Genomic DNA, 20243 nt, shown 5'->3' with positions numbered 1-20243 from the left:
AGGTGTTAGGTTAGAATATATTTGTAAGCCTATGTGTATTGGGTAGCTAATCTTCTGTGGTTTAATGTCTTTGTCTTAACAAACATCGCGCCGGCAGACAGCACAGAGAAACTTACAAATATATGTTTTTAGTGTTTAATTTTTGTCTTGGTGATTATTGTGCCGCATCCTTTCAAGGTGCTTTAATTTAGCACCGGGACACATTGGGCCACCACAATTCCGCCTTGACAAATCTTTTACATAGATATAAATATTTCTGAATCTTGTTTTGGCCAGGCCAGAGGAAAATTTAAGAAATATTGGTGTCGATCTCTCAATAAAATATAATCTCAAAAAATATACTCATTCTACAAAGTCAACTAAAGATACATTATTTGATTATAATTTTAAAAATATAGAGTGTACAGAATCTCTTGTATATAATAATACAGTCATAGATTTTGTGTAACGGTTTCGTATTATTTACAATTAAACGGTTTATTCTCAAAAAATCATATTTGTTGTCGAACTCAAAGTGTACAACGTGTGAAATACAGTGTAAACTCATAATCAACATTGGATTGTCTAAAATAAGCATTACACTACGTGGGATACAAGGTAAGTACAAATTTAAATTCCCGCTTTCAAATTATAAATACTATATTGCGTAATAAACCATTAAGATAGGTAATAAAGTTTGGTAGGATAATTGACTTCATTTATTCAATAGTGTTCAACCCCGAGATCAGTTCAATATTTTTGTCACAACGTTTGTGTACATTTTTATTTATTTGATCATTACCCTCATGTATTTAAACTCCGTTTATTCACCCCTCTGAATTCTTTTTTATTCGTATCATTATATCCTTTGCACCCTTACATATCTTGCCACATTTAAACATGTGTTACTCCGCCATTTACCGTCTTATTTAATAATTTTTATTACCATTCGTCCCCAATACCTATCGCCTATTTCACCACCTTCATCTTATCATATAATTCTAGATTCCAACCATATTAAGTTTTCAAAAAATTAATTTTATTCTTTTTTCTTTTTGGTTTATTACACCAAAGTCGCCGTGTATCCTAATAATTTGTATAAATAAAACAGGTAAATACGGGTTTAAAATATTTTACTATATAATTAACTAGTGAAAATGTGTTATTACAATCATCGGTGTTATTTTTAAGTACAACATATAATAAATTAAACAAATTATATTTAGTATTATTTGTTTATACAAAAATAAAATAAGATTTGAAAAATTATTCTGGTTTATCGTGAGGAAATAGATTTAATCCTAGTTTAGTATTATCGTTTTGTGTAGTCAATAATACAGTGTCATCAGGTTTGTTATCAGAAGTAATATCCCATTTCCAGTACTGATCATTTTTTAAAATGGCATAATTTGTTTTTGATATTATTAATTCCCGACACTTTAAGATATGTATACTTTTTTCTTGGGAGAATGGGCCACTCTTTTTCGTTTTATCGGAAAAATTTGTAGCACAGTCAAAAGGTAGAGTAGAAATATGATAACTTGTAAATGCAACACGAATATTGTTTAAAAGCTGTTCAATATTCCCTAGAATCGAGGTGATTACTGGATAATTAAATTGAATATTAAACAAACTATACTTTTCTATAAAATCTATATTTTCATCCATTGCTGAAAGTCTACGCAAAAATTCAATTTGAAACAAACAATATCTGTCTAATAATGTTAATCCGACGCTTTCAATTACATTCAGATAATGAGTATAACATTGGATAATATTAGTATTGTTTTTAAGACATGGTCGAATAATGTCTCCTAATCTTTTACCAACGGTACCATTAATAGGTACAGGAACTTCTATTTCATTTTGTCGCGTCCATGTCCAAGGTTTTTCACATTCCCTTGGGTTGAATAATTCAGAAGACACAACATCGGGATCGTCTAATATCGTATTTTCGTTGTAAGGCATAGGACAACGAGCTATATCTTTTCCTGTGTAATAATCTTGTTCTTGTAATCTCAACTGTATAAATGCAGGATATTTTTTAATGAGTTTATTCAAAACGTCAATAGTTATAGGTGTTTGGTCATTTGTATAAACAGTTATAACATTAAAAATTATTAGTTTTAGTAAAATAATACATATTGTGCTATGAGAATTCATTTTTACCTGTTATATTCAGACACTGGTTAACTAATTAGTTATTTTAAAATAAAAAAAAAACTGCAAATTAATTAAATAAAAAATTAAAATATTCAATTTTTGTAAGGATTTATATAACATTCGTTTACTTCACAGTATTAAACTAATGAATTTTTCTTGATCAATAAATATTTATACCTCTCAAGTGATCAATTATTTGTTTAACAAAAATGTTCAATTTTTAGGATATATATAAATCGTGATTGCTTAATATTTACTAGTTTACGAACTATTTATATATATATACCTCGTTAAAGAAAAACAATTTTTTTTGGTAAATTATCATATTGAAAGATTTGTAAAAAAATTAATATTTAAAATGTTTGTGTAAATGTGACGGTTCTAAGTCTTAAGTATATACTTGGCTAAACTGTATCTTATGGTTCTTATTTATTTTAGCTTCCATACAAAGCTGAGAAGGTATTAATTTTACTATGATTTTTTTTTTTTATTTTTATTTTTTTGTGTCTTTTACTACTTTTACTCCTCTCTCGCCGAACCGATTTCTTTCAACGATACAAATTGTATCTTTTTGAATATATTACACTCAAATATTGAAAAAATTTCCCTCGTTCCTCGTAAATGAGGGAAATCTCCAAAAAAATTACAAATTTAAAAATCACTAACTTTCGACATTTTTTCAATTATTTTTAATTAAAACTGCCATAGTATTTTGAATTACCAAATCAATATAATTTTTTTTTATAGATACAAGAGGTATTTAATTATCATTTTGTATATTTTTTTTATAAATCTGACCCTTTACATGCCCGCAGAGAGGGATTCGAAATGAAAACTTAACTTTTTAAAATGTTCCAGAAACTGTCACTTTTATATATATCTAAAACTAAAGATTATGTAATATACTCTATTATGGGAAAAAAAATTCGGACTTTATTTTGTCTTCACGGCAAAAATGGCAACGAATGCTATTTTTGTGTTATATTTCTCGACTTGATATTTTACATTTTTAACCTTATATTTCTGTAAATTTTTGAAAAATGTATGGATCAATACCATTTTTTTTATGAAAAATACTACTATATACTTTTTTATTCGACATAACTTTTTTTTAAACTTGACTATTTTCCTTTATATGAAAGGAGGTTCAAATTTTAAAAAGCGTATAGAAAGTAGTACTTCGTCAACTTAATTTTTCAATGAGTTCTTGAAATACTGACACTTTTATATATATCTTAAATTAAATCTTATGTAGTACACTTTAATATGAAAAAAAAAATATTAGGACTGTTTTTGTTTCATGGTGAAAATGTTCATCAAAGTTAATAAAAACATATAATTATTGTAAAAAAATTATTTTTTATATTTTTAATTATGAATTTCATACTATAATTTAATTGCTATAATAAATAGTTATCCATATATTACACATACAAATGATAAATTTGTTATCAGATTATAAATAAGGAAATAGGAGATCATGTTGCATTTGGAGTAATCCACCAATTTTTTTTAAATTTAACACTATCTACAGTTTTTCATCGAAGCGTTTTTTATGATAATGATTTTAATCATTGTCAGATATCATCTATACTGGACCCAACAATGCTACGTCCACACTGTGCCATGACTTCACTGTAAGGTGTTCGCTACTTTTTATGTTTTAACATTTAAGAAGCACCCGGCGTTAAATTGTTCCTTTATGTCTAAAAATAATCTCTAAAAAATTTGAGCTTTATACTACTTGATTAACAAGTTGCACATAAAGCTCAAAGTTTTGAAAAAATGTGAAAAGTTTCAGTGTTTTACATTTTTAGGCTACAGACTTAATTTTACGAAAAATATTATAATATTGTAGCTATTGTAATTTTCTATAAAAAACTCTTTTTTCAATTTCGCGTTTAGTTAATACTTTTTGGTTAAAATAATAAAAATTGACAATACTTGTCATTTATTAAAATTTCCAACTATTTGGTTTTTTGTTTAGTCTACTTTAATTTTCACATTACAAAAAAAATTCTAATTATAAAATTTGTTTAAAATAATAATGAAAATAAAAAAGAATATTAGATAGTTTCTCTTAAAACTGATAGTTTTTGAAATATTGATAAAAATATTCAAAATAATTGCCCAATACTTTTACAAAACATTTAAAAAAATAATAATTATAATAAAAATGCGGTTATATATATATGTATATGAAGAGTGAATGTGTCAAACGTTCTATGTGCCAAAAAATTGAAAAATTGTTTTATTTCTGATTTATGTTCTATGTGCCAAAGGTCACAATCTTGTATGTGTTTCAAGTGTCAATTAAATTTTTTACTTGTACAAAATTGCGTTCATAGATTGTATTTGTTCTGTGAGACATGCCCATTGTTACCTGTACGTTCTAAGTGCCTTGGGCAAATATAATAGTTTGATGATAACAATATTATGATATAGTCCGTTATATTTCAAAATAATACTGGTGTTATTGTATTCGTTAAGTTTTCTTTTTCATTTGTTTAATTGTGTTATTTTGGATACTGAAAGTATACATATTTTACGAAGTGGTAAAAAAAGAAGAAATGATCAGACTAAAAAAAGAATTAGTGGAAAATCGTATGCGACCAGGAAAAGCAATAATACAATTCAGGAAAGCCGTCAACTTCGTTGTTATAACTTTGAAATACATCTCGGTGACAGCAATACAGCCTTTATGTGTATGTGGGATGAAAATATTGCTTCTCGTGGAAGCTCAGAAATCGCTTCTTGTCTTTTTCAAATTATTAACAAAAACGAAAATATGATAAATCGCAAAAAACTAATTATATGGCCAGACAACTGTGCTAGCCAAAATAAAAATAAAACGTTAGTAGTTTTGATGTTATATTTAATAAATATGGGGATATTTGATGAGATTATACAAAAATTTTTGATAAGTGGCCACTCTTTCTTGGCTTATGATCGTGATTTCGCTATTATTGAAAAGAGACGTAGAGTTTTTCAAAATTTCACTCCTTCTGATTTACAAGAAATGGTTAGAGCAGCGAAGTTGCCAAATCCATTTCGAGTTATTCCGATGGATGAAAACAACTTTTTCTCATTCAAAGACATTGCTAACAATTTTCTTAACACAACCAAGTTTCCAATTTCTATATGTTCAATGATTAAAGTTTCATCTCTAACTCCCAAAAAAATCTATTATAAAAAATATTTTCAGATGAAGAACTTTGGAAAGATTTTAACGTTTTTAAAAGAAATGCTACTATTTATTATGATGTTGCTATGTTCTAATTATGTTTAATCTAGAGTTTTTTTTTATTATTAGTTTAATTATTATTAGATTTGTTAATTTATTTTTCAATTTGTAATACTCAAGAAAGCTACTGTTTTCTTTTCTTGTTACATTTTTATATGAAGAAAAAATTTTATTTTACGTTTTGAGATTTACTGACAATGTCATGTTAGATTAAGAGTATTTTTTATTTAAGTTTGTACATTTATTTTTCAATTTGTGATACTCAAAAAAAGTGTTGATTTTTTTACATATTTTATACAAATATATATGAAGTCTTAATAAAATAAAGAATGATTTTCTGTTATCTATAATAAAATATTGGTACTTGGAACGATAATATTATAACATTATTTGGAACTTGGAACTTTAATATTATAATACTTGGCACTTGGAACTGTCATTAGCAAATGTTTAATTTATACTAATATGAAATGACAAAATAAAATAATAGAAATTTACGAGGCTATTAATATAGTGTAAATATAGCATAACATATATTTTTATACAAAATTATAAGAAAATTTTTAATTTGTGATGTTTTTTGTGTTTTCTGAACAAATATTTTTTTGGCACATAGAACGTTTGACACATTCACTCTTCANATACACAAATTGTTAATTTTTTAAATTCTATGAGTAGTGTTAAAATTATTTCTCCATCATCAAATTTTCACCAGACGTTTTAATTGCCTAAAGGTAAGTACTATGTAAATTTGAAAAAAATTCGTTTAGTCACTTTTGTGTAATGAGATGATGAAGTTGTATATTTTCAACAAACCACGCGTGTTCAAGACCGTAAAACGATACAAAAAAAATTATAAATCGATTCAAATATGGTATGGCTTAAAAGAACATAACTAAAAGTTTCTGAAAATAAAAACAAATTTTAATTAAACAATTTTTTGACCTTCAAATTTTGCTATTAAAATACTGCAAAATGAAAAAATTTAAATAAAAATTTCGATGTTTGAAAAAATTCAAAATTCATAAACTTAAGAATGAAATTGAAGTACTATTTAATATGAGTAAAACAGTGCTAGTTCCACAGTGATAGCTTATTTGGATTTGAAGTTATAGGCTCCAGAACATAGGCTGTATTTTTCATGTTTTTAATTATAAAAAATGCGCTATCTGGTAAAAAAAGAATATTATTTTTATTGTAAATGAACTTTAAGAAGTCTATGTTATAAATTTCATAAATTTCTGAACTACACTAGCACACACATTAGATGATTTCACATGAAATGACCCACCTGTAATTTAATAGCATGTTGATATTATATTTTGAAATTATAGTTATATGAATTACCTTTCCTACTTTTAATCCGTTTACCTGTTTTCAATTTAGGTAATCTACAACAGAGTTTTTTTTCTGATCGTAAGTAGAAAACAGTTTTTTGACCCGTGAATTAGGTGAACATTGTCATTCAGTTAGAAACGGAATTTTGTTGTGGGTATCATGTAACTCATTTGGGTACGACATTATCACTTCAAGAGCAACCCCTAAGGATACTCTTCCAGTAACTCATTCACTGCCTTTAAAATTTTTCTTTGTTGTTCACGTCTAACTACTTAAAGTCAGCACACTGCATGTGTTGTGACATACTCCATCCACACAAATCGTTAACATCCAATTATATAATTTTAGATTTTTGTTGTTTTAGATCACAGTGAGGCGTCTTTTCATTGTTGGCTGAGGCATGTTTTAACCCTTCCCCGTATTCTCCTCTCAATAAAAAGTTGCTGTTCATAATCGTTCTCATAAGGTAAAGCGAAAAGCAGTAACATGGCATCGAAAGATAGATCGGAGCTCGTAAAATAATATACCGATTCCAATTTATACTTTTGCATACATAACTGACGAAAATTCGTAAAAACATCCGCATGTATTAATACGTTAGTTTTCAGTACAGGTCAGAGTACTTACTGAGCGTTTTACAATTGAAATGTTCCCAAACGTTTTGCGCATGTTTGTATTCGACAATATCAATATGCGTTTCCGACAGTTCATTATAAAAATCGGTTTTTGACAACAATAGTTTTTCTTCGAGTACATCCCAGCTGGAGGTGTATGAATACGGGTATATGCCTTTTCGGGTCATTAAATCATTGTCACCATCCGCTAAAAACGCTTTTGCGGTTTCACCGAATAATTTTATATCAGCTGTCGCAAAGTTTCAACAAGAGTCGCTAAACTGACAACCATAATACGGAATGTATCGATGAATCTTAGCGAAAATTTGTTTGAAACAAACTTTGAAAAAGAAATTTATTTTTCTTCTGTAGACCGGAGAAATGATAAGAGTTATCTATAGACTTATAGTTCTGACCTACAATATTCTTATTATCGCCTGACACGTCTTCGACAATATATACCATTCGAAAGATTGTTGATCTATTTTTTGCGGGTTTATTACAACTTTTCTCATTTTAATGTCATGCGCAATATCAATGTAAAGAAATCCATTCAAAGGCTGATATTTGTATACACTAAGTAAAAGTCTATATATGTTAGAAAACAAGAAATTACTACTTTTACCAGCGTAGTTTTGCTGTACTCCTAATAATTTTGTGTATGCAATATTCAAAGTATGACCGATATTTTCCTCGTTAATTAACTCGACTGCTGACGTTTTAAATGACAGATTTTCGTACTTGGCTTCATTATTCGGTACGGTATAAGTCACCTCCAGTTTTAAGTTGAATTTTATTAGCCCCTTTTTATCAATACTCTCACGTCATTTTTCAACTAACTCGTCTCTTTTTACCAAAACAAATGATTGATACCCTACTACATTTTCAATATTCTTTTTGTAAATCCATACTATTTGGCTATTTAATGGTTCACTCGTTTTATGAAAATCACTTGTCCTAATGTCTTCGAATCGTTTCATCTTAACCCGTTTAACTTTAATTGTATTATTATTACAATTAACACGTCTTTTAATTGAACTCGGACTGGCCTGCATTCTTGCCATAACACTTTCATTTTTTAAAAAAAATATCCATATGTATTTATTTTGGCATATAAATTTTTAATAAGATATTTTCTTTACATACCTTATGAAGATATAGTTCCTCAGTCGGTATGTTTTTTTATAGCAATATTATAGTCCACACCATACTTGACGACATCTATAATAATACACTTCTATTTCCACTCTACTAATATATTTTCTCTTTTAATAATACTATTTTATTAAATAATAATTATAATACATGCGGTTTGTATTTTGAACATGGCATACGAGTCTGCATTTGTCCGAAAAAGTAGATGGACTTAAATGACAATCGTATACCCTCTTGAATTTTCCTATGCCTCATTAAACTGTTTTTTGTAACGTACACTTTTTACACTCGACAGAAGAAAACATTTTTGAATCATTTAAATTATACAGCACTATTAATTTTACTTGAGTAATAATTCGTCTTTTATGCTAAAAAATCACATCATTTCATAGGGTGACCAGCATATCATATAACATATATTAAGCATTTCTATTTACCGTTTATCATTTCTATCTCTTAATTACTTAGTAGTTACAATTAACTAGCTAAGATAGAGTGGGGACTCCCACTTTTTTATACTCTTAACCATTCACCAAGGGGACATATGCCTTTCACTGCGGTCCATACCCCCGGCCATTTACACCGACAGTCTACCTAGGGAGAGGAAACGACCTTGCCCGATTTGAGGGGTATCCAGCTCCTATAATATATATCAACTCAGTTGCTAATTGTTAATCAAACAATCAGCACGTATGTTTCGGTCTCGCTCTCGTGAAACCTGTGTGTTATTGTTATTAAATTTTATATGTGCGTATAATGCAAACCGCGGACTTATGGACGTTGGAAAGTGTTTTTAATAGATTTTTTTTTAATTAAGTGGGTCACAATAGTGGCATCAAATTACATTGTGTATAATACAACTATATTATACAAATGGATACATACGGAAATGTCTCCACAGCGCAAGAAAAAAATATAACTGTCAGCTATGATATTTGGACACAAATAAATACTGACATTGAAAATTTTAAAAAAATAATAGCAGAACTTCAAGAAAGTAACGAAAAATTAAAATGTCAATTAAGTCAAATTAAAGGGAATGTGGAAATTAACACAAGTTCACCAAAAAAAATCCTTAAAGTAACAAAAGAAGTGGCGAGAACTTCTACTAAAATCTACAAACCTCCACCTATTACAGCATGTGGGGTCAATGATATTAAAAAATTCATTGATAATCTAGCAATCGAAGAGGCTTCTGGTCATGAGCAACAACTTAAAACCTTAGCCAACGGTGATATAAAGATTTTAACGGGAGACGAACATCAATTTCGCCGTACTGTTAAAATTTTAGAAGAGCAAAAAATTGAATACCATAGGTACCAACTTAAATCTGAAAAAATGTTTAGGGTAGTAATCCGGGGATTACACCCTGAAACTGACATATGTGATATAAAGCGTGATCTTTCAGACCAAGGACACTTGGCCAATCATGTATCAAATATACAAATTAAAAAAAAAGTTGACTCTAAAAATAAAAATAGTGACTGGACATTTATTCGTCTACCATTATTTTTTGTTGATCTAGAGCCTCAAGATAATAATAAAGACATATACCAGTTAAAAAAGCTTAGTCACCAAATTATTAAAGTGGAGCCACCAAAGAAAACAAATGGAGTTCCACAGTGCAAGAACTGCCAATTATTTGGACACACTTTAAATTATTGTCACAAATCTCCTAATTGCGTAAAATGCGGAGAAAAACACAGGTCAATTGATTGCACAAAATCCAAAAAGACCAAATCAAAATGTGCCAATTGTGGAGAAAATCATACCGCAAATTGGAAAGGCTGCGCTGCGTATAAAAAAGCAGTTGAAATTTCTCACCCAAAAAAAACTACAGCAGTTCAAAGACTACAAAGTAAACCAGCGAAATCTGTTACAACCAGCATATCATACGCTGAAATGGCTGGTTCATCAGTCCAAAACTTAAAGATACCCCAAACTTTCGAACAAAAAAATCATGTGAAAAATGAGGAAGTACCCTTTGTGGAAGTTATAAATTCCTTAGCTAGTATTACTCAAACATTAGCAATGCTAACTGAAAGATTAGACAGGTTAGAAAACAACCAACCTAAACCTAAAAACAAGCGTAAAAATAATAAAAAATGACCCGTACCATACGGTTTATTGCATGGAACGCTAATGGGCTAGTACAGCGAAAACTTGAATTAGAAAACCTTCTACATCATGAAAATATAGATATTGCTCTTATCTCTGAAATTCACTTTACATCCTGGACTTTTTTTAAAATAAAAAATTATATTACATATACCACCATTCATCCAACCAACAGAGCACGTGGAGGTACAGCTATAATTATTAAAGAGTCTATTAAGCACTATGAGCTAGATAAGTTCTCGGAAAATCATTTACAAGCAACAAGTGTACGAATAAACGACGGGGCCAATGACCTCACTGTCACAGCCATATACTGTCCACCACAAGGAGGTGCTAATGAAGTTAATCTTTTCGAATTTTTTCAGACTCTAGGCGATAGGTTTATTGTCGGAGGAGACTGGAACGCTAAACATAAACATTGGGGCTCGAGATTAAACTCCCCTAAAGGTAATTCTTTGTTTAAAGTAATAAATAGCTTAAACGCGATAACTTTCTCTACAAGAGAGCCAACTTATTGGCCTTCTGACGTTAACAAAATTCCTGATCTACTAGACTTTTACGTGATGAAAGGTATTTCCTCTAATTATGTAAAAGTTGAAGGACTCAATGAGTTAACATCCGATCATACACCCGTACTACTCACTCAAAGCACAAACGTTATTATGAAACAAAAAAAAGTATTTTTAACGACTAAGAAAACTAACTGGGATTTATTCAGAACGTTACTTGAAAATTCACTTTCGCTTTCCGTTAAACTTCAAACATCCAGTGACATTGACTTGGCAGTTCATAATTTTACCAATAATATAATTAACTCAGTGAAAACTGCAACACCTAAGGCTGCAGTAGAAAGAATACGAGAGATCACCTACCCAATAGAAATCAGAGAGTTGGTACAACAAAAGAGAAAAGCTAGGAGAACGTGGCATAGAACGAGACATCCTACTGACAAAAAAAAGTGGAACCACATCAGTCGGTTACTCCACAACAAAATAAAAGAAATGAAAAACGAAACTTTTAAAACTTACTTGAGCGAACTTTCTGCAACCCAAGATACTGACTACTCTCTGTGGAAAGCTACTAAACGACTAAAAAGGCCTTTAACACACGTGCCACCTATTCGCAAAGAAGACGGCACGTGGGCACGAAGTGAATATGAAAAAGCTGAAGTATATGCATGTTACTTAGAGACTGTATTTAAACCTAATAATATAGTTTCAGAACTTGACGGACTCTATAGTTTACAATTAGATAGAAATCGGGAGAAAATAAAATATTTTTCACCATTAGAAGTGGCGCAAGAAATTGATAACAACATCAATGTAAAAAAAGCACCAGGTTACGATGAAATCAGCCCGAGAATGATAAAAGAATTGCCTAAGAAGGCGATTATTTATCTTACATACATCTTCAATGCAATTTTACGAACTGAATACGTTCCAAAACTATGGAAAAAAGCTCAGGTCATAATGTTACTAAAACCAGGTAAACCACCAGATCAGGTAACATCTTACCGGCCAATATCACTCTTACCTTGTTTATCTAAGCTTTTTGAAAAAGTTCTTCTTAAAAGGATAAAACCTTTGATTGAAGAAAAGCAACTTTTACCTGACCACCAATTTGGTTTCCGCAATAAGCACTCTACAATTGATCAAGTTCACCGAGTTACCAATGTTATTAACCAGGCTCTTGAAGAGAAAAAGTACTGTTGTGCAGTTTTCTTAGACGTTGCGCAGGCGTTTGATAAAGTTTGGCATGAAGGACTATTTATAAAATTAAGAGAACAACTACCACACACTTGGTGCGCGTTATTAGAATCTTACTTGACTGAACGAGAGTTTCGGGTAATGCATGAGCAAGCTGTTACAGATTGGAAAACTATAACAGCAGGAGTACCACAAGGTAGTGTTTTAGGACCTATTTTGTATTTACTTTATACTGCTGACATTCCATCAACCAATGATACGACAACTGCCATGTTCGCTGATGATACGGCTGTATTAGCAACCAGTTATAGTCAACAGTCTGCAACTGGTAAATTACAAAACTCGATCAATAATATCTTCTTATGGACAAGACGTTGGAAAATTAAAATCAATAGTGACAAATCAGTACATGTCAATTATACACTTCGTAATACCAATAATATTCCTATCAAAATGAATCATCAAATTATCCCACAAAAAGATTCGGCTAAATACCTAGGAATGCACTTAGACTCACGTCTTAATTGGAAACACCATGTACGCCAGAAAAGTTTGCAAATAAAACTAAAAATGAAAAAGTTATACTGGTTGATCGGGAAACATTCCGAACTTTCATTAAATAACAAACGTCTACTTTACGTAGCTATCATAAAACCAATTTGGACTTACGGTATACAACTGTGGGGTTGTACTAGTAAGTCTAATATTGATGTTATTCAACGATGCCAAAATGTTGCACTCCGTACCATCGTTTCAGCTTATCGGTACGATAGAAATGACATTATACACCGTGATTTGATTTTGCCTACAGTAGCAGAAGAAATTAAGAGATTTGCTCGCAAACATGAGGTGAGATTAACGAACCACATTAACACAGCAGCCATCCAACTTTTGGACAACTCCGAAGACATCAGGCGTCTTAAACGTCATAAACCATATGACTTAATTTAAAATATTTAGTTTTAACTTAGGTTAAGGAGCCACCTCGCTGGAGGTGTCACTCCACACATGTTTATTCTTTATTAATTGTTATAAAACTATGTTTCATATACAATTATTGTAAAATATATTTATAAAGATAATTTTATCGTTTAAATAATAAAGCCATTTGGTAGTTTGTAAAAAAAAAAAAAAAAAATATATATCAACTTGTTGCCAATTAAAAAAATAAAGTTTACACCCTTATAAGTTATAACTAAAGGTCTTGAAAATTCGCAAAAAATACTTTATGTCTGATAAATTAAGAAAAACATGTTACTAAAATAAACTAAAACAAATTCTCAATATTATGTTCATTTTTCGATATGGATTATGATATAATAATTACCAATCATGATAAGATATTTATTATATATGAAAAATATAAATACATATTTTTTTCATACATGACATTTTTCGTTGAAAATTTTATACTTAATTTTAGTTATATGTTTAATAAACTATTATAATTTATAAAAATATTTAACACAAGACTTACAATATTAAATGACGCAAATGTAACACTTGCAACTATTTTTAAAGTTTACTATATTTGTCATTCACTTATATTATTGTTCCTTCTTTCGATTTAATATGGTAAATAACAACTTTTTTTAAAGATATTCTTAAATTTTTTAAATTACAATCAAACTTGAAAGTATTATTAAGTTACATACTGTATATTTATATGAATTTAAGAGTAGTACAAATTTTCCCATTGTTTTTAATAAAATAAGATTTTTGCAAGTTATGCAGTTAAACGACATTAATTAAATGCTGAGTTAATATTAAAGTTTAACTTCTTTTAGCTTCGATACGAGGCTGAAAAGGTATTGTATTTGATATAATATGCGTTATTTGTATCCGTTCATAAAAATTCTCACCTTCACTGAATCAATTTTGCTGATGAGTACGTTAAAAGACACAGAATTCGATCTAATCACCTTCAAAAATTGAAAAATATCACTTAACCTTAGTTTTGTAATAAAATATTTGGAAATTCGGAAGTATTCCTGGTTTATTTGTTAAAAATGTGATCGTCATATGACTATGGCATAGATGATTTCAAATCAATATGAAATGTTAACAATGAATATATAACAATATATATATATATTTTATCTATAGTTTTCAATGATTTCTTAAAAATATTGAAAATTTGTATGGCTTCTTTAAATTATGAGCATTTCTATGGCTTTTAACATATACAATAATAAACTTTTTTTAAAAATAAGAGTATGCGTCTATTAATGGACCTGAATTATTAAAAATAAAATTTCTGTATGTTGAATAATATAGAAATGTGACAACTACTGTCTAATAAACAGCAAAGAGAATTAAAGTATAGTTTTTTTATCTCTAAAGGGATAAAAATAAAAATAATTTGATTTTACACTATAGTAGAGTCTTTTAAATCAAACAATATTTTCCTTTATGCAAATTTGTAAACTTCAATAGTTTCCAAGAAAATGAGTCATCTTATCTATAATGAATCACTCTGCATATTATATGTTTAATTGAAAATAAATACGTGCTTCACTCTTAATATTTTTTTTGTTATGCACTTGCAAAAAAAATTGTAAATGTTGTTAGGGGCTTAGTTTAATAGTTGAGGATCTTGGTCAAAACCAAGAATCGGAAGCTACCCGACGTCTGCCCAAATATCGTCCCTATCTCCTTAAATGAGTTTTAATTGCCTGAAGGAGACACAGGCAATCGTGTACCTTAGTTACAGGGGACAGATTATTAAATAAAATTAGACTATTGTTTTATGTCAACGACAAAGTAAAGTTATATTTTAGATGTTCAGTAAATATAAGTTATATGTAATGTACAATACGTCTGACCTGAATCCTAGTACAGTTGGTTAGCAGGTATATCCAAGTGAGACGGAGTTGGTTGGCTATGATGATAATTGGCGATAGACGGGTCGTTGAATAAAACAAGTAAAGTTATAAATAATATAAATATGACAAAAGTAATAATATTGAAAATTATGTCTATAACGGCCACTCAAACACAACTGCCCTTTATTAGTTCGACGTCAGTAGCTCCGGACTACAGACGAGTAGAATTGTCACATCAGCATCTCCCTCTATGCTAATTAATATGTATTACGAATTATATAAATATAATTAAAACGTGTGTAATATAAGTGGTAAGAACATAGTAATAAATGTTCTTACAATGTTTTAACCTAATTAATATTTTTCTCTAATACGGTACTGAACATACGATACAAAGAAAAAATAAGAATTATATCACCTTAATTTCTAAATATGAATCATAAAATTTCTTATTTAGCGTATCGTTTTTTTGAAACAAATTTATAACTTACATAGAAAACATTAGGACCTTTCAGAAATAATATGTAAATGCTAGATTTTATGAATATTGGTAATGACAGAGTCATAACATATAAATTTTTGTCATAAAACATTATTACAGGTCATATTTTTAAAGAAAATCTACTCTTTTCTTATTTTAATTATTTCCAAATTCATAAATGATGACTAAACATTGAATAAAAATAATAATACATTTCAAAATAATAACCGTATGTAAATATGTAATTGGTTAATTAAGATTCATCTATCAAAAACTCAAATATCAAGATAAAATTACGGCTAAAATTTTGGTTTCGGTTAAGGTTAACGGTTTGGAAAGTTATTTTTTAAGTTTTATATGGGTTCGATTTTGTAATTTTCAATGAGTTTCGGTTTCAAAGTCAGTTTCCCAAGTTTTGATTCTTAGCCCTGATTTGAATTTCTTAATCATAACTCATTTTATCATAAATAAATTTAATCACTTCAACAAAAAAGATATCTGAATATTATTACCTGAAGCATTTCATTTTCAAATATAAATGTATGATAAAAACATTCTAGAAGCTATAGTATATTTAAATTTTTTTTTTACATTTATAATAATAGATACAGAAAATAGTTAAAATTAAGTTATTCTTTAAAAAATCATTAGTCACGCTGTATATTGCTAAATTATTTTCACACAAAGTACTTAGTCATGCTTAATAATTTACTCAAATCACATATGTAAAAAAAAAAAAAAATTATCACTATAATAATCATTTTCATTATAGTTATTTTTAAATTATTTGTAAACTTCTAATTGTATAGAATTTGTATTATATTTGAACGCTCTAAAATTTATTTATCCTAATAGAACTATATTATTATATTAACTATATTGGATTTAATAAGATGAAAATAATAATGTACAGTAAAACGTGAATGAAAAAAATTAATTTACCAAAAGTATTAAACTCTCTTCAACAATATTTTAATAAAAAATATTTAATATTTTATTTATTTATTGTAGTATTAAAATTTTATTTTCCATCAACTATTCTTTTACAAAAAGTTGAGGGTTTATTTGATATTATAAAAAAATCCTCTCAATACACAAATTCTTATATTAAATCATGGTATTAAATGGCACTTCTCAAATTTTAAAATTTGATTTTTCATTTCTTTAATTTGTTTATATCACCATATAAGTTACTAAAAATTGTTTACATAATTCACACATTCTAAATAAATTAAAATTTTCGTTAGAATAATCCTCGGTATTCTTTTGACATAGCAAATGTATACAAAATATCATCTTTTATAATAATTTAATTTTTAAAAAGAACTTTAGTGGTAATAGATAATCTTGGATAAATATTAAATGCAATAAAAATAATACGTTATATTTTAACATAGCGCTTGTTATTATTTTTACTATGCATAAAATAAATGATGTTACTAAATATTATGAAAATTATCATATTGAAAACAAAATTACAAATGGCTAGTTTTTGGTCATAACAGCAGCTAATAGTTTTAACATTGCACACACGATTATGTCTTATAATATAATTACATTAACGCTATCTTTACATTCTATAAATAAAGTATTATTCTATATACAAGAATAATTATTTATAAACATGTTATACTCTTTTATTAATAATCTATCTGAACACATAATAAATGCATTTATAATTTATTTTACTGTTTAAATTCAATACTCTTAATGAGATTTTTAACATTAAAAAAATTTTAATAATATTAAATAATAGTGAAATGATCGCTGAGCTTTGCCTGTATACTTTACACTTTGTTATTTATCGTAGTAGGTATTCGTGATAAAAAGTGGATAAGTTGTTCATTTAACGATTTTTAACATTGAGCCACGACATTATGTACACAGAAAAAAACAGACACCTTCATTTTCCAATACGTCACTACCACATACCGCGAATAACATAAAAAAATGATATAACGTTGTGACGTTCACCGATAACTAACCGTGAGGTTAATACCGATGAAGCACATAAACCCAAACAAAGTTGGATTCACCAATAGCCGAGGCTCTACCAGACCGGAGCATAGTGGAATTTTAAATATAACTGATACATTTGTTGTTTTAATTTACTAAGTTTTTACCTTAACTCTAGGGGAAAAGGAATTAAAAACTGGTAGACAAGTAGTATAGGCGATGATGTACTATTTTATATACTGAGTTTAACTAAAATAATAATGCCCAAAGTACAATAAAATAAATGTCAGTTACAAATGTTCAAAATAAAATAAAATTACAAATTCTTTTATATAACATATTTCAAGTCATAGTTAAAATTATTACAAATTATTAAATGAGCTAAAGGACAAATAAAATAAAAGCGACATGAGGGAAAAAATAATCTCTGACACTGCTGTATTGACTATGTTCGATTTGACCAAGGGACAGGATCGTACTTTCCAATATTGAATAAAATAAAATAGTTATCATTGCAATAATGCTCAAACTAAGAAAATGACATCGGCCAATATGGATCTAGGCCTTTTATACCGAGCCTTAAGACTGCTAAGCACGTCTAGATTGGTCCAACACATGTGAGGTTTTATTACACTCAACATAATAAAAATAATGATAGAATGGACGAAAATGATATTTTATCATAATTTACCAATAGTCAATGAGCAAATATGCCAAGAGATCAGATAGAATAATCATATTAAAATATTTAAAATATATTAATGTCATTTTTAAAGAAACCTCGTGACAATGCACGAATAGAGGAAACAATGAAATGGACAAAAATAAAGAAAAACGGGAATGCTGTACAAAGTTACCAAATTATATTATCATGATGCCCAGGCCGTAGCCAACAAATGAATCTTCACCCATGGCTCGATCGCCAGGGCCAAAAATGAAAGTTAGAAAGCCATGAGATGTTCAATATCGCAAAATAAAAATAAGTAGAAGGCTGGAGTCAGAAAAAGACGACCGGCCAAAGCACATTTGAACAAAACGGCCAGACCACTTGACGGCGAAGACACACATGGACCGGAAGGGGAAACAAACGCCGACATCAGTGCATGCCTCGTTGACAGACATCTGGGACCGGTTGAATGATTGACAGTACTATAGTGGTCAGCTGGGCGTTTGTTATCACAATGATAATTTGTTATGAACGATTGTACAACAGATAAAATAGAAAAAAGGAATGTGCGACTGCATTATTTAGGAAAATTTAATTATGTTATTACTGAATTATACTGTTCAAAATTAGTTTTTATTCACCACGAAATTAATACTATCTAGACAATAACACCGCATTACCAATTGCCGAGCAGTTACACTTAATTATATGATGTTCACAATAACTAATTTAATTTACTAATGTGTTAAATAGTACTATTAATGATAGGTCAATTTTTTACGTCACAGAAACCCCCCAAACAGATTATTTGAGCCAGCGAAAATGATCTGTTTCAAGATAGGCGGAAAAATTGATGGATTGTGGAGAATATGCAAATGATCAATTTGAATGTGAGGATACAAATGGACAATAATAAGGTTTCAAATGGATCACATTGAAGGTTCCTCGGACGAGTCGAGTTTTAGGATGTTCTAGGACATAAGCATTTTCCTTTTTGGTTAGAATTATAAGGAATGGACCTTCATATAACAAGTAAAATTTAGATATCTTTTTAACACTAGAGCAACTGAGTTTATGAGTTTTCAGAAGAACGAGATCACCAGGTTTGTATTGGATGGGACTACCTTTGGTGTCATGGAGTTTTTTCCTACGTTTTGCTTGGGTAATTTGAAAATGATGAGCTTTTATACGTTTTTTAATATTGTTCACTGTATAGGATTGTGGAAAATTAATAACAGATTCAAATGGATTGTAATTATTTGTTCCAAGGAAAAGTTCGTGTGGAGTAAATTTAAGAGATTCATGTGGAGTATTATTAAGAATCCATTCAACGTAAGCTAAGNGACTACATTAAATTTACAGGAAAAAATTTATTTTTACCTGGACGATCTTGGAATAAATGAGCAAATTCATTAAGAAGTAACTTAAATTTAGATTTCTGTTCGAAAGTTAAGGAAATCTGTGTATTTTGTTCACTGGGTCACAACGTTCATGAATATTAAACAAAGCGTTTAGTTGAACATTTGTCTTACGTGCTATACAAATAACACATTACTCAGACGTACTTTCACTTAACTCAAAGAGTCAATTATCCAACTGGTGAATAATGGTAGCCAAGGTGTTAATGACTGCGATCGATTAGCACATGGGTGAAGCGACAGGAGGTTGAGATAACGAGAAATGTCCTGGCGTTGGTTGAGGTGCTTGTACCAACGTAGGGCCGCCAACCGAGACGCTTCCACTTCCGGGTGACATGGCAGTTGGTGACCACGCTTGTAACCCTTGCAAGGCGCCCAGCCGAACACCACCGTCACGGTCGTCCATCATTGACTGCATCATTTTGGTAGCCATTTGACGTTGAGCTTCTCTTTCTTCCATCATGTGCCTTCTGTTAAGAAAAATATAAACATACTTCGATAAATAGGAAGTGGTAAAAACGCTATCGATAGCGACAGCCAGAGATGATATTTATTTCATCAAAAAAGTATTTCTAATAT

At 29.2% G+C, this 20243-nt stretch overlaps 1 protein-coding gene across 1 annotated transcript in view; it reads right to left on the bottom strand.

Annotated features, from left to right (window-relative positions):
- Positions 1-1095: 1095 nt before the first annotated feature.
- Positions 1096-20243, bottom strand: part of LOC126902845 (uncharacterized) — a 207923-nt gene continuing 188775 nt past the window's right edge. Inside the window, exon 2 of the mRNA XM_050680510.1 lies at positions 1096-1970. Within this exon, the coding sequence (XP_050536467.1) occupies positions 1246-1970 (725 nt within the window). The 3' untranslated portion in view covers positions 1096-1245. The remainder of the gene's footprint in view (positions 1971-20243) is intronic.

This window comes from Daktulosphaira vitifoliae, unplaced genomic scaffold (assembly GCF_025091365.1).
Source record: "Daktulosphaira vitifoliae isolate Bord-2020 unplaced genomic scaffold, ASM2509136v1 Scaffold_3, whole genome shotgun sequence".
In the NCBI taxonomy this organism is placed as follows: domain Eukaryota; kingdom Metazoa; phylum Arthropoda; class Insecta; order Hemiptera; family Phylloxeridae; genus Daktulosphaira; species Daktulosphaira vitifoliae.
This window is presented reverse-complemented; position numbering and strand designations above follow the sequence as displayed.